General features: G+C 39.7%; 1 protein-coding gene across 1 annotated transcript in view; it reads left to right on the top strand.

The window, feature by feature from the left end:
• The window catches only part of CFAP54 (cilia and flagella associated protein 54), a 322454-nt gene that overhangs the window by 154458 nt on the left and 151935 nt on the right, over positions 1-16061 (top strand). Inside the window, exons 36-39 of the mRNA XM_066357258.1 lie at positions 1458-1685; positions 4025-4248; positions 4342-4477; positions 8450-8558. Of these exons, the coding sequence (XP_066213355.1) occupies positions 1458-1685; positions 4025-4248; positions 4342-4477; positions 8450-8558 (697 nt within the window). The remainder of the gene's footprint in view (positions 1-1457; positions 1686-4024; positions 4249-4341; positions 4478-8449; positions 8559-16061) is intronic.

Below are 16061 nucleotides of genomic sequence, written 5' to 3'. Positions count from 1 at the left end.
CCATCCCCAGCGCCTGGGCCATCTTTGCTCCAATGGAGCCTTGGCTGCGGGAGGGGAAGAGAGAGACAGAGAGGAAGGAGGGGGGTGGGGGTGGAGAAGCAAATGGGTGCTTCTCCTATGTGCCCTGGCCGGGAATCGAACCCGGGTCTCCCGCGCGCCAGGCCAACACTCTACCGCTGAGCCAACCGGCCAGGGCCAAGAATGGCTTTTTAAAAATATAAAGTAGGCCTTGTCCATTGGCTCAGTGGTAGAGTGTTGGCTGAGCTTATGGAAGTCCTGGGTTTGATTCTTGCTCAGGGCACACAGGAGAAATGACTATCTACTTCTCTACCTCTCACCCTCCCTCTTCTCTCTCTCTCTTCACCTCCTGCAGCCATAGCTTGAATGGTTTGAGCAAGTTGCCCCCAGGTATTGAGGATAGCTTCATAGCCTTGCCTCAGGTGCTAAAATAGCTCAGTTGCTGAGCAACAGAACAGCAGCCCCAGATGAGCATCACCTTTAGGGAGCTAGCCGGTGGATCCTGGCTGAAGCGCATGTGGGAGTCTATCTCTCTGCCTCCCCGCCTTTCACTTAATAAAAAAATATAAAGTAAACCCACATCATCCCCTTGATCATGACATTGCATCCTACTCCCCTTCCACCAGCTTCAGTGCCTATGAAGGTCTGAGTCGTGCTCACCTCTCAGAACTCTGCTTGTCTTGCTTTTGTTCAGTCCACTCTCCCCTCTGTGATCTTGAAAGCACTGAGCCTGTTTGCTTCTCAGCCCTCAGGTTCACCCTCCATCCTTTGCACTTGCTGTTTCTTCAGCCTCAAATCCTCTCCTCAACCCAACACTCCCATCGCCACCTCCACATGACTTGTTCAACTCAACCTTCAGTAAGTCACTTCCTCAGAGAGGACTTCTTTCCTGACCACCCTGTCTAAAATGATGTGCTCTCTCTCCCTTGTCAGGCTCTGACCCATGTCTGCTTTATTTTTCTTTACAGCACTTATTATTCAAGAAATTACATTTTTATTTGTCTACTTATCTGGTGTTGGTCTCCCCTGGAAAATTGGGGCAGCATGAGAGCAGACCTGGGTTTTTGTGCTCACTGCCATATTCTCAGCACCTAGAACAATGGGAGTATTGGAGTAAGACCACCGATGCGAAACCAGTGGTGCAAAACCTAGTGCACCACTTAGTAGCTGCATGATCTTGGACAAGTTAGCTCCATGACTCCCTTTCCTTATCTGTAAATGGAGGGGAATACTAGTGCACATACTTACAGCATAGGAGCTGTTGTAAAAAGGAAGTAAGATGGTGCCTAAAAGGTCTTATCATAGTATCTAGCACATATAAGTGGCACATAACAAATGGTGTTAGTTATTTATATATAATATTTGCAGAAAGATGAAGTCGTTCAGAGATATGTAACTTTTGGAACTTTGAGGTCTTTCGAATGTTGTGTTTGTCTTAGATTCTTGCTCATCGTGGTGGCTTTTGGACTCTGCTTCAGAATTGCTGTCGGGCTTTTTGGAACTTTACTCAGGAGCTACAAATACTTCTTATGCAAGCAGTGGATATGTATAAGACGTTTCCTATTAGTCAAGATGGTTTCATTTGTACCTCTGTTTTACCATTCTGTTTGGGATCAGAATTACTTATTGACATGTTAATAGAACTACAAAAAACCAATTCTATTGAGGTAAGAGTGTTTGGGTCATTATTTTTATTATATTCAATTATCACATATTTTGGCACCATTCAGCTTGAGGTAAAGAGAAATTAATACTTTTCTTGAGTTCTTAGTTGGTTGGTCTATATTTATTTATTTTTCTTCTCATTATTATTTGGTTCACTATATCAACTTGCATTGATTTTGATTACCAATGTCTTAGTATGAAAATTCAATTTCTAAAAGGGAACAGACAGTAACATTTACTAAGCTTCAGTTTCTACATAAACTAACTTTAATGCAATAGCAATCTTTTGACAGAGAAATAGACCCCAAGAGAGACCATAAAGCTTGTTTTTTTTAACCTCTATTCCACTGCTTTATCTGTTCCTGTTCTGTTACTTCTGATCTGGTAGAATTTAGCATTTAAAAATTTTCACATTGTGGTTTAAAGCAAGAAAATAAAATTGAAAAAATATAAACATGGCATACCCTAAACACAATGAAAAGTAGTTAACACATAAACACATTGAGTCATGAGGTAATTTCCAGATGTAAAATATATGGCAACAATAGCACAAATGACTGGGAAAGTAAATAAAATTAAACTGTCATAAATTTTTATACTTTATATAGCTATAAAGTGGTACAATATTAACTTTAAGTGGAATGTAATAAGTTAAGGATGCATTTAATAATCTCTAATCACTAGAGTAACTAATCACTAGAGTAACTACTAAAAAACAAATATAGCTAAAAAGCCTATGTAGTAAAATGGAAAACTAAATAATAATCAATTAAATAAAGAAGACAGAAAAAAAAGGAACAGTAACAAAAAACGTATGGGACAAATAGAAAACAAAATATAATAAATCTAGCCAAATTATATTGATAACTATGTTAATTATAAGTGGATAGAATATCCCATTTAAAAGCCAGAGATTATATGGCTGAATTAAAAAGAATACCTATACTTGTCCTCAAGAGAAGCATTCTTAATAGAGAGAAACAGATGAAAAATAAAACAATAAAAAAAGATATATTATAAAATCAGTAAGCATAAAAAAAGCTGGTTATAAAAAGAGGCTATATTAATATTAGGTAAAATAGTCTTCAAATAAATAAGCATTAGGAGAGATACAAAGGGACACTTCATTATGACAAGTGGCTCCATTAACCAGGAAAACATGCTATTCAAAAATGTATATGCACCTAATAACAGAGATTCAAACTATACTCTGGACACCCGAAATTTGGAATGTAACACATAAACAGTAATTCTTTAGGCAAAAAGTTATCCTTCTCCATAGACTTGACCTTTGCATCAGGGATTGGACATATTATTCTACAAACTGATTAATGTAACCAATGTATGGAGGAAAGTTAATTATTTGTATATAATAGAACCAGTTTTTCCTCAAAATTTTGCCTTATTGGTTAAGTAGCTTGACTTAAATAGATAGTGACTATGTTCAAGAAGTGACCTCTGTCTGTGCTAATATAATGATTTATATGGCTACTTAAAATTAAACTTAAATTAATTAAAATGAAATACAGGCAGTCCCAGGTTAGTAATGAGATAAGTTCTGTAGCTTTGTTTTTAAACTGAATTGGTATGTAAGTTGGAACAGGTGCATTTACCTATTGAATACAACTTAGATGTTTGTCTTAACATAGTATTTATTTTACCTTTCTGTGCCTAAAAATACTTAAACATTTTCAAATCTACAGAACCTATCTCAGGGGTCCCCAAACTACGGCCCGCGGGCCACATGCGGCCCCCTAAGGTCATTTATCCAGCCCCGCCACACTTCTGGAAGGGGCACCTCTTTCACTGGTGGTCAGTGAGAGGAGCATAGTTCCCATTGAAATACTAGTCAGTTTGTTGATTTAAATTTACTTGTTCTTTATTTTAAATATTGTATTTGTTCCTGTTTTGTTTTTTTACTTTAAAATAAGATATGTGCAGTGCGCATAGGGATTTGTTCATAGTTTTTTTATAGTCCGGCCCTCCAACCGTCTGAGGGACAGTGAACTGGCCCCTGTGTAAAAAGTTTGGGGACCCTTGACCTATCTCGTTTGTAACCTGGGGACTGCCTCTACAGTTGAAATTGCATTGCACTGGTCAGCCTTCCGTAGGTCAGTATCCACGCGCGCTGAGTGGCACAGGCTGAGCAGCACAGATGCAGCACATTTCCATTACACAGGAGTTATACGGGATAGTATCATGAAGCTTTCAGCTATGGAATAAAAATATTACATTTTTTTGTTTAGTCTTTTTTATATTTTTCTAGATCACATTCACTTTTCAGAACAAAATGTATAGAAAACTCTGAATTTACACATTTTTTAAAATGTGCTACTTGCAGATTATAGAAGAAAAAGGAGAGTTCAGTGTTCCAAGTTGCTATGGAAATATTAAAAATGATAATGGTGGTTCTAGCCTTACTTTTGAGCATCCTTTGGACGATGTAAATGTGGTTGATTTGAAATGGATCCATGACTTTGTATTAAAATCTCTGGAACTTTTATATCAAGTAGAAAAATGGGAAGCACTAGTATCACTTGCCATTCAGTTCAATATAATTTCACAGTAAGTACTGGTATAACAGCAATTCAGTGACAGACTTCATTGAAGAACAATTTTCAGTAACGTTTGCTTTTGAACATATTTTTCCCTATCTAGTGAGAGATATGCAGAGCAAGTGACACCACTGCTGGTGTATGCACAGCGACAGCTTCTCCTAAGAATATCCAAGTTCGAGGGCCCAGACATTACTGAGCAAGCGTGTGCAAGATATGAGGCTGAATATAAAGAGAAGGTAAGTTTGACTGTATAATTTATGCAGTAGTGAGTTCTTATTAGCATGTATATAACAAAGATTTAGGAATCAGATAAATGTTATTTTCATGTAGGCATTTATCATTTAAGTCAACAAACATTATTTAGAGCCTGCTATGTGCCAGTAATAGGGTAAACTAAAGTAAGTCCTTGTACACAAGAAACTTATGAGGGGTGATTATCCACTAGAAACAGCAAGGACAGTGTCTAGAGCTTTAATACTTTTAAGGGCCCACTAAATGTTTAACTCGTTTCTTAATAAAAGAACTGAAACTTTTAGGTCAAAGAAAATATTTTGGTTTTCATTATTAATATATATATATATCTCAATACAAACATAATATATAATTTTTAATATTAAAATACTATAATATTTATTAAATATACAATTTATTAATAAATATAGTATTTATTAAAATATATATCAATACAAACATAAGATATAATTTTTAATATTTATGGAAGAAGAGTGGGCTCATAAAGGTAAAAATGCCCAAGCCCCATGAAAGTCATGGTTCAGCTTTGAGTTAGGCAGAAGAAAGCAATAAGTGAACTTTCTCATTTGTTTAATATATATGTACTGACTACCTAACATCAGAGCCATTGCATTCATTATATGTGCTGTATCTTGCCCAAGGGCCCCTGGTGTACATGGGGCTGACATTCCGTGCCTGCCCCACACACCTGTCTGTGTGCTTGTGTGTTGCAGCCACCCCACAAAGAGCTCCCTTTTCTTCTTTTTGCAAAGATTCCTTATGACCTTTGCATATTCTTTTTTATTTTTTCAAAATTTATTGGGTTGACCCAGTTCATCAAACCATACAGGTTTTAACTGTACATCTCAACACAACACCGTCTACACAGTGCATCATGTCCCACCCCCTCAAGCAAAGTCTCTTTCCACCCATTTGCCCTCCTCCTCCTACCTCCACTCCCTTTTGCATGTTCTTGCCTCCTGCATCTTCTATGCAGTGAGAATGCAGCCTGAATTCTTGCTTTATGGAGTTTAATTTCGGAGGGGTGAAGGTAGGATCAGATAATAAATATGTAAGCAGATATAAAAAGATTTATGATCATTGGAAGTTCTCTGAAGAGAATGAAATAGGTCAATGGAATAGAGATAGGCTGGGTGAGAGGTGGAAACTTTAGCAAGCATGATAGGTAAGTCCTCTTGGAGATGGGACTCCATTTAATGAGCAGGCACCAGTGAGAAAGAGCATTCCAGCCCAAGGGAAGAAGGACAGAGGTCCTGAGATGGGAGAGAAAGAAGGCCCCAGTGGCTGTGGTATAGCAGATGAGAGAGAGGGTAAAAACAGGGGGTTGCTTCTCTGTTTTTGTGGCTTATTCCTCTTCTCCACAATGTCTTAATGTTAATGTTAAGTGTTCTTGGTCCTCTGTCTTCTCTATGCACATACTATAACTTGGTGAGTCAATTCAGTTTTGGGTCTGAGTACCATCTTCATGATGATGACTATCAAAATTACATCTCCATTCTCAACCATTCTCCTGAATTCTTCGTTGACATATCTAACTAATCAGAGCGAATAACTATTAAGTTCTATCTATCTATCTATCTATCTAACTATCATCTATCTATCAACTATCTATCTATCTAGATTTATTACAAGGATTTGGCTTATATGATCATGAGGCTGACTAAGCTAGTCCAAAATCTGTAGGGTAGGCAGGATCGTGAGCAAGAAGGAACTCTACAGGTGTGGCCAGAAGCTGTTATCCACTGGCAATCACTAAGGGAGAATCTAGTGAGGAGAGAACCGTCTTACATCTGGATGCTGGTTGGAATTTAGAGTCTGGAGACCACCTGCACTGTCAAGGGCTTACCTGATTCAGTTAGGCCCACCTAGGATAATCTCCCTAGTTTAAAGTCATTTTTTTAGGGACTTTAGTTAGTATCTGCAAAATCCCTTCACAGCAGCATCTAGATTACAGTTAGATTGGATAACTGGGTTGAGGTATATATATGCTACAGAATTGATGTTTCCCTCCATTTGTCCTACTAGTTTAGCCTAAGCAAGTTGACTTATCAAAATACATCACACTCTTTACTCAACATCATCTCTTACACCTTTAATATACTTCTCAAGTTTAACACATCTCAAACAAGCCTGTTTCGCCAAGTCCTCCGCATTCTAACTGATGATATCCCAGTTCTCCTATCTTCTCAGGCCAGACACCCTGGGGAGACTCCTGACTTCTCTCTTGCTTTCATACCCCACTTCAAATTGCTTGCCAAATCCACTTTCTAAATGTAATCAGAACCTGACCACTTCTCACCTTTGCCACCCCTGCTCAAATCCAAGCCACCATTATATTTGCTTTGATTAATGCAATGACTTCCTAATTAGTCTTCTTTCTTCCTACTTCCCTGAAGCTCTGACTCCAGCCTGTACTCTAGTCTCAATACAGCAGATAGAACAACCTTTAAAAACCTAAGTCAGACCATGTCATTCCCCCATTTCAAAACGGATATTAGCTCCCCATCTCATTTAAAGTTAAAGTGAACATCCTGTCAGGGTCTAATGCCCTACATAACTTATCCCCCTGAGACCTCCAATAACTCATCTCCTTATTCCTCTGCAGGTTTCAGCTGTTTGCTCTGTTTTTTGTTTGTTTGTTTGTTTGTTTTTAATTGTTCCATTGATTGGAGAGAGAGAGAAGTAGGAAGAGAGAGAGAGAGAGAGAGAGAGAGAGAGAGAAGCATCAACTCATTGTTTCACTTAGTTCCATTTAGTTGTGTACTCGCTGATTGCTTCTCGTACATGCTCTGACTGGTCATTGAACCTGCAGCCTCTGGGGTGCCAGGTCAATGCTTTATCCACTGAACCTCCTGGCCAGGGAGCTGCTCTGTTCTTTAAGACATTCTTGCCTCAGGGTCTTTGTGTTTGCTCTTCTCCTGCTTGGAGTGCTCCTCCCCTCAATACCCACAACGAGTTTTCCCTTGTCTTTTTCTAGATTTTGTTAAATGTCACATTCTCTATTAGGACTTTCTTCACTATACTATTTAAAATTTTGTGCTTATTTGCTTTATTTCTCTCTATAGCACTTATAACTCTTTAATATAATCTATAATGTACTTCTCTATTCTGTTTATTGTCTCTCTGCTTCCCCTTGCACGAGTTCCATAAGAATAGGAATTTTTGTTTGCTTTGTTCTCTGCTATAGAGTCCTTGAGCTTGAAGCTATGCCTGGCACATAATAAGTATTCAATAAAGAGTTGTTTAATAAAGCTGGAGAGGTGGCAAGGACTAGGTCAAGTAGGGCCTTATTAGGTTGCGGGAAGAAATTTGCATTTTATTAGACTGTGTTTACATGTCATTGTAGAAGTACCTGCAAGGAAGCGCATCTCCATCAGACTGGAGCTGTATGTGGAAGAATAGGGTAGGTTAAGGGGTTGGAGTGGAGCAGCAGAGAGAAGGGGATCCGGGACCTTTTAAAATAATTTCCTTCAGTTTAACAATGTTTTGCTTTCAGATGTCTTTATAATTTTAGCACTCCAGTATCTGTTAGCAAATATATTTTTAAAATACTACAGAGGAAGTTAGTTCTGAAAAGCTTCATCAGGGAAGTTTAAGTTGCATTAATTATGAATAGGGTGGAAAAACATGCCCTTGGAAAAGCAGCCGATATTTTAAATATGTTTCAACTTACATAATAGAAGCTATATTTAGACTTGTAAATTTATAGAATAACAGAAAGTCATATTCTAATTGCTGTACATCATTTGCCTAATGCTCTCCCAGCTGTGCTGTATAAAAGAAATATGAAAAATGATGTAGCTGCTTTTTCCCCCCTAAAAGTCTCTGCCAGCTTTTATTTGTATCCCTCCCTCTCTCTCTTTTAACAAGTGAAAAATAAGATAAATGTTTTAAATGAGTCAAATTTTTGGCTATAAATACCTAAGTTACATCTGTTTTCATCTTTCCTTTTTAAGATAACCTGCCGAAATTTTATTGGGAAGCAACTCAAGGTTAATCCTAAAGCCAGTAAATGGACAGATACAGAGGACAGCGCAGATTTCCAGAGGAAGCTCGTCCTCCCAGGTCTGAGCCAATTTTCGCTTGAAGCTCTTCTAAAGCAAGGTTTGCTACTGTGTTCTGCACCCAGAGCTTCCATAATGAAAATGTTCGCAAAACCTCTTTTGCATGTTTATTTGACGGAAAATAATCTATTTGATATCTACTGTCTTGTGCTGCTATAAAAGTCACAGAAGGGGAAATAAAACCTATGTTTATTAGTTTAATGTTTAAAGGAGGGAAATGAATTTTTTAAAATGAAGAAAGGAAATGATGGGAAAAAGAAAGATAGGAACGACTGTTCTGTATTTATCTGACTTTGAAACTCTTCAAGTTGATCTTTTGCTGTTTTCTGCTCTGACTCCCATAATAACTTCCATTTCCGTAATCAGTATAGATTATTCTTGTGTTGGCTTTACCATGGTGAAGTTATGTGTCTTTTGACTAGCACGCAGAAGCTTTGGGAATGTCATGACTCCTTTGCTGTTAGCTGATGAGCCTTCTGGAAATACTAGTACTTTGGCAGTGCAGCGTGCAGGAATGGAGTGATAGAATAAGACGGGTATGGAAACAAGGCTGTCTCTTAACAGCACTTTTCATGCACCTCTGTCTCTAGAATAGGAAAGAAAGTCCAGTATTCTCTTTTGAGTTGTTGGGATTCTTGTATTTATTTATCTGTGGGTTTTATGTATGTATGTGTATATGCATGTAGAATAATTCCCCTTTATCTTTGGTTGATATGTTCCAAGACCCTGAAACTGAAAATAGTATTGAACCCCCTCATTTGTTTTTTTTCTCTATACATACATGCCTATGATAAAAGTTTAATTTATAAGTTAAGCATAGTAAGGGATTAACAACAATAATTGATAATAAAATAGAATAGTTATAACAATCTACTGTAATAAAAGTTATGTGACTGTGATTTCTCTGTCTCTGTATGATACTGATCTGATAGCTGAGACAGCTACCGAGTGACTGATGAGAAGGCAGTGTACACAGCACGGGTACACTGGACAAAGGGGTGACTCACATCCCAGGCGAGAAGGAGTGGGACGGTGTGCGATTTCATCACCATTCTCTCGCACACAATTTAAAACTTATGAATTGTTTATTTTGGAATTTTCCATTTAATATTTTCAGGTCATGGTTGACTGTGAGTAACTGAAACCACAAAAAGCAAAACCATGGATAAGGGGGATCTATTGTAATCATTCACTTATTCATTTATGAAGTCAGCCAGCCAGCTGCTTCATCAGTCAGCAAGTACTCACTGAGTATCTGCCATGTGTTGAATACTGTGCTAGGTACTGATATATAAAGGTGAATGAGACTAAAAATTTGTTGTCCAGGAGTCCATTGAAGGAGAACAATAAGTAAATAAAATATTATACAATGAGTCTTCACCAACATTGTCCATAGGTTTTTGGAAACTGTGACTTTAATCGAAACAATGTTTATTGCAACCAATTTACCATAGGCTAATTGATAAAAACAAGAGTTAAGTTCCTATGATATAAATCTGGTCAGAAAAATATCACCTAACTTCTAAATAAAGACCCAAAACACTTCTAATAGTAAATACTGAAATAAATGTGAGCTATACATACATGGGAGAAAGATTAATAAAAACAAATACAATAATGATTTTCCAACCCACTTATGCCAGTTCAGGGTCTTAAGTGGCTGAAGCCTCTCCTGACAGCTCAGGGCACAGGACAGGCACTCACCCTGAACAGGAAGTCCTTCCATCAAAGGGCACACTCATACACACATGCTCACTCAGACCGGGTAACTTAGACAAACCAGCTAATCTAACCTCCACATTTTGGGATATGAAAGGAAAACGAAGTGTCAGAGAAAGCCATGCAGACATGGGGAGAATGTGCAGACTCTACACACTGGCCCCAGCCAGAATTGAGGGTTTTTTTCTCTCATCAATGTTATAATGAAATTACATTGAATGAAACAGCATTATTCAAGAAACTGCTGTAGAATGGGATGAGAGGATCTGTAATATTATAACTGCTGCTGCTATAAACAATAATAGCATAATAGCTATCAGCTAGCATTGCTTTTGAGAGACTGCATTTAATTTAGCAGGGCTAATGTAAAAGGCAAAGACAAAAGCTGAAGCGAGGAAAGTTGGCAGGGTTAGATAATAAAGGGGCTTAGAAGGCAGGGTAAAGAGAGTCAGATTTATCTGGAGAGAGCTGCTGGGAGCCAGGTAAAAGAATTTCAGGAAGGAAAGTGAAATGATCACATTTGTGTTCTTGAAAGACCATGACAGCAGCATGGGGCATTGACTGAAAGGAGACCACGTAGAGATCGTGTGGCTACTCTTGACCTGTGTGTTGGAGAAGCGGTGAGGCCCCAGACTTAGACAGTGAACTGCAGGAGTGGAGAGATACAGAGGAAGGCTGAGGTCCACAGGACTGTGTTCTGTACTAGTTAAATGATGGGAATGGATGTGTTCTGTACTAGTTATATGATGGGAATGGATGAAGAAGGGAGGAGCTCAAGTTGCTTTGGTTTCTGGCTCGGGTTGTTAGATGGATCTGATACCTTTGCTCTACAGGAAAACTGGAGGGAGGGGCAGGCCGAGGGATCAAGTTACTTTGGAATTGCTGAGTTCAGGTGCCTGGATGATAGCTGAGCAGAATGATCCAGTATATGGTTGGATATACTAGTGAGACACTCAGCAGAGATTTGTATTTTAGTCATCAATATATTGGGAGTGGTTGAAATCAGGGGCTTGTGTAAGGCACCCAGGGAGAGTTATGTGGAGAATAGATTTTAGAATGTCCTCATTTTGGAAGCCGTGTCAGTCAAAATGGGGTAGGCTCTATGGCAGTAACAATTTCCAAATCTAATTGCTTTAACATAAGGGAAGTCTAGTTTTTTTCCTGTGTTCAGTGAGGTTGAGTGCTGAGCTACTGCTCATTGTGAGTTAATGGAATCTCCATGTTGACATTGTACAGGCAGGAAAAAGAATATTATTTTATAGTCTTTTTTTATTTTACAATTTTATATTCATAAGTTATATATAAATCATGTGGTGGCTCTTGATGCTGATACTTGAGACACATGTCACTTTTGATATTTCATTGGCTAAAGTCACATGGCCACATCTAACTTCAAAAGGGGTAAGGAAGTGTGATCCTACGCTGTCCCCTGAGGATGAAGAGACACAGAATATGTGAAGAGCCCTAATGTCCGTCACAGGAGCAAACAGAAGAAGCAGTGTCTGAAGAGATTGGGGTGTGGCCCAAGAGGTAGGAGGTACAACAGCGAGAGCAGTATAGGCAAGGCCAGGTAAGAGACTGAGCAAGATGAAGCAGTCAACAGTCAGGTCACATACCATGAAGACAGATTGTCTATTGTATTTGGGAGGCCATTGTCTCTGGTGATTTTGCTATGACACCCTCATCTTAGGGCCTTGCTCTAGCAATTTCCCCTTCCTGAAATGCTCTTCCCCATCCAGATGTTTGATAAACCCCTCACCTGCTTTAAATCTTCAAGTCACATCTTTTCAATGAGGCTTACTCTGACCATTGTGTTTCAAACTGCACTCTGCCTGCTTCCTCCCAGTGCCCCTTAGTGTACTAAACTTCTTGTTTTTTCTGAAGTACTTATCAACCACTTACCTCATACTGTATAATTATAATTCAATTTTTATTGTATTTATTGGTTACTAGTCTTCCTGATACAATGTAAGCTCTTTTAGGGCAAGAATTATTGTTTTGTTCACTGTTATAATCCAAATATCTTCATCAGTGTCTGAATCATAGTAGAAACTCAGTATCTATGTGTTGATTGAATGACCCTGTGACCTTAACAAGAGTAGCATCAAAGAAATGATGTGTGCGTGGGGTGGGGTGGGGAGGTGGAAGTGTTCTGAGTGGTGGGTGCAGAGGTGATGAGCTGCACAGAGCCACTGAATGGAGAATTGCCTTTCAGAAAGCTGAGCAGTGACAGGAAAGACAGTGGCAGCAGCAGGTAGAAAGCAATGTGGGGCTCAGGAGGGCTTTGTTTTATGTATCTGTTTTTAATAGAAGAGAAGGAGCATATTTCTATATTAAATTGTGTATTTTTAATAGAAGAGAAAGAGCATATTTCTTTACTCTTTCCCCACAGTAAAAAGGGAAAGCTTAGAGAAGAGAAAGGTATTTGATAGGGCAAGAAGCTTGAGGAGAAACAGGCAGAGCACGGTTTGCAGGGGAATTGGCCTCGGACAGGAGTGTGGAACACCCAAGGCAGAAGGGCGGGAGAAGAGAAGAGGTTCAAATGAGGGAAAGTCTGAGGTGGAAAGGGTAGAAGTCGAAGGCACTCTCATTGGGTACTGAAGATTTTCTTAATAAAGCAGGGGGTTGGAAGCATAGCCAAGGTTAATAGGGTAGGAGATTTCAGAATGTGAAAGAGTAGACTGGACACTGAGGGAAAAGGAGAAGGGAAGACAGAAGGGCTTCAGAGTAGGGGTCCAGTTGAGTGAGGCTGGTGACCATGAAGTTGTAGGTTTCACTGTCCATGATGAATCATATTATCCCCTCATGTTCAGTGAGCAGAGGGGGGACCCATGTGGTCACATGTAACTAGTTTCAATCAAAGAATGTGATTTTTCCTGGGTGTATTTTCCTTTTCTCAATCTTGTTCGTCAAACCTCTAGAGAGCTCCAAATTTGGGATCCATAACTCAGAATGTGATTTATATAATATTATCCCCTCCATCCTAAAAAGGACTGGTAACATACATAAGAAAACGTGTCAAAAATGCATGGTATCAAAATAATGACTACCATCTAAGAAACAGGAAATACATGTCAGTAAATTTCTAGACCTATGTGACCAGTAGGTGCTTATTGATGATGGGTGCATTATGCCAGAAAAGCACTTTTCCTGCCTGTTGTTAAAGTTACATTTGGAAAGTCAAGATGTTGGGTGCTGGGACAGAAAGGAAGGCATGTGAAGTCAGGTTACAGTGATCCTTTGGGTTGATTCTCAGTGGTGCTAAAAGTACAGTATGAGCTAGTTTGAGCAATGATAAGAGCAGGAATATTTGAACGGATAAAAATCTAAAAAATAGGATGACGTCAGAGTAATGGCGGGGTAGAAAGCGATACCGATAAATCTCCCCCAAAACTCAACAAGATCTTCAACCAGAAACAGAAAAACCTATACTTGGAGCTTCCAGATGCTTCGCAATACACCCAAAGGTATGATTGAGTGAAAAATTGGCTAAATATATAACCAAACCCCGAAGGAAATAGGGAGTAAGAAATCCTCCGCCTTCCTCACTAACCTAAACAGGGCGGCTTTCTCTGGTAACTGTGAATATAGAAACTGAGGCGGGCAAAGGGGGTGAATACATCCAGGCCGCGAAACAAACGGCCGAACCAGGCTGTGGCACGGAGATCCAAGCCGAGGAAAATCTGATCCTGTGGCAACCCGGGCAATACAAGCTAACACTCGCGCCAAACCCAAACAAAGAAAGACAAGCGGCGCGGCCATTTTACCCGGTCTCCTGGCTGGTGCGCAGTTAGTGGGCGAGAGATTTCTTCCTAGGCCCCGGGAGTCAGTGCCCGTGTTGCCTCACGGAGAGGCAGGGTCAGAGGCCTTTCTGTGGGCTGAGGGCAGAGTCTCTGGGCAGCCCCAGCGCCCTGGGAAAGCCACGCACGGGAGGGAGTGAGAACTAATTCCAACGGTGGAGATTTTCCGTGCCGGAGGGTGTTTCATATCCTGGTTTGCGCGCGCAGATAAGGAGTGAGCGATTCCTCCGAGTGCCCCGGCAGTGCGCGCTCGTGTTATCGCATAGAGGAGCAGAGTCAGGGGCCTTTGTGTGGGCCGAAAGCGGAATCTCGGGCCGCCCCAGCGCCTTGCAAAAGCCGCGCACGGGGACGGAGCGAGACTCAATTCCAACGCTGCAACTTTTCCCTGCGGTTGGGGGTTTCACTCAGAGCGTGAGACTGCTGGCCGGATATCCTGGTCTGCGCGCGCAGCCAGTGAGTGAGAGTTTCCTCCAAGCGCCCCGGAAGTGGGCACCCGCTTGTGTTACCGGACAGAGTGGCAGAGCCAGAGGTCTTTGAATGGCCGGAAAGCCCGCCTGATTATGCTAGCAGCTCTGACTGACTGAGCCTTACCCAGAGCCCTGTGCTGAGTGGAAATAGAGTGGGGAGTTGCCAGCTCTTTGAGCCTCTTACTATCCAGGCAGAGGCAGCAGCAACCCCATAGCTGGATTATCAGGCTACTAATTGAGGAAGGAAAGACTAGGAGAAAGGCTCTAGGAACACGGACTCTCTCACTGTCGGAGCCTATAAATGCTAATAGCCTAGACTGCCAACGAGACTAAAGCACAATACATGACATTGCCATAGAGACTTATCAACTGCAAACCTCCACCTGAGCGTGGCAAAGGGGCAAAACCCGGGGTACAGAGTCACCGACCAGGAAGAGGGAGAGAAAAGAAAAAGCAAGAAGATAACCTCTCAAAATCAAGAATAATCTGCAGACTTTATAACCTATCTCATTTTATTATATTTGTTCGTTTGTTTCTCTTATCTTCATTCTTGATACTTTTTTTTTCCTCCTCCAATTTGGCCGATTAACTCTCTACCGGTCTTACTCTCTCCTCTCCTTGAACTACACTACCCATAAGTGTTACATCTCCCATTATCTTTTCTCTTCTCTTCCTTTCTCTCTATGAGGGTTGCACTCCAAAACCCTTAACTCTCTCTCTCTCTCCCCTTTCTTTTTTCTTCTTTTAGTGGTTCCCTCTTTTTTTTCTCTCTCTCTCTCTTTCTTTTCTCCCTCTATATTAGTTTCTTCCTATCTCCTTTACATCTCCTCTCACTCAAACCTCAATAACAAACAAATTATCTTATCTGGGACTCAAACTTATGTTTGTGGCATTCTGGGGGGTTTTTACTTCACCTTTTTAACTCACTAGCAGTGCTCCCATCCCTGGCTCTCCATATTATCTAGTTCTTGTTCCACTAAATACAATAGTAATTTTTTCATTTGTCCCCCCACTTTTCCGTTTTCCTCTTAATCCTCTCATCATAACTCTTAGAAAACCAACACCTAAAAGCAAATCATTTTATTCTTGACCCAAATTTTTTCCTTATTTGCTTTTTGTGGGTCCATACGCTCTTTTTTTTTTTTCTTCTTCTTTTTTCTTTTTTTTTTTGTTTTTTTTGTTTTTTTTGTTTTGTTTTGTTTTGTTTGCCCCTTTATTACTTTTCCCCAATTCAGGCCCTCCATCACAGGCATTGTTTGTTATAATTCACAGTCCACCACAAGATTTTAACAAGAAAGAGGGGAGAGGAGAGGAGAGGAAAAAAGGAGGGGGGGAATAATTTCCTTTTTTTTTTTTTTTTTTTTTTTTAATTTTTATTTTATTTTATTTTTCTTTATTTCATTCTTAATTTTTTTTTTAAAAAAAACAACTTTTTTCGATTTTTTTTATTATTTTTTTTTAAATTTTTTATTCTTTATTAAATCTCATTAATATTATCAACAAAACCACCCTCAGATG

The sequence above is a fragment of the Saccopteryx leptura genome, chromosome 1 (assembly GCF_036850995.1).
Source record: "Saccopteryx leptura isolate mSacLep1 chromosome 1, mSacLep1_pri_phased_curated, whole genome shotgun sequence".
NCBI lineage: Eukaryota > Metazoa > Chordata > Mammalia > Chiroptera > Emballonuridae > Saccopteryx > Saccopteryx leptura.
The sequence above is the reverse complement of the archived record's forward strand: the minus strand, read 5'-3'. Positions and strand labels throughout refer to the sequence as shown.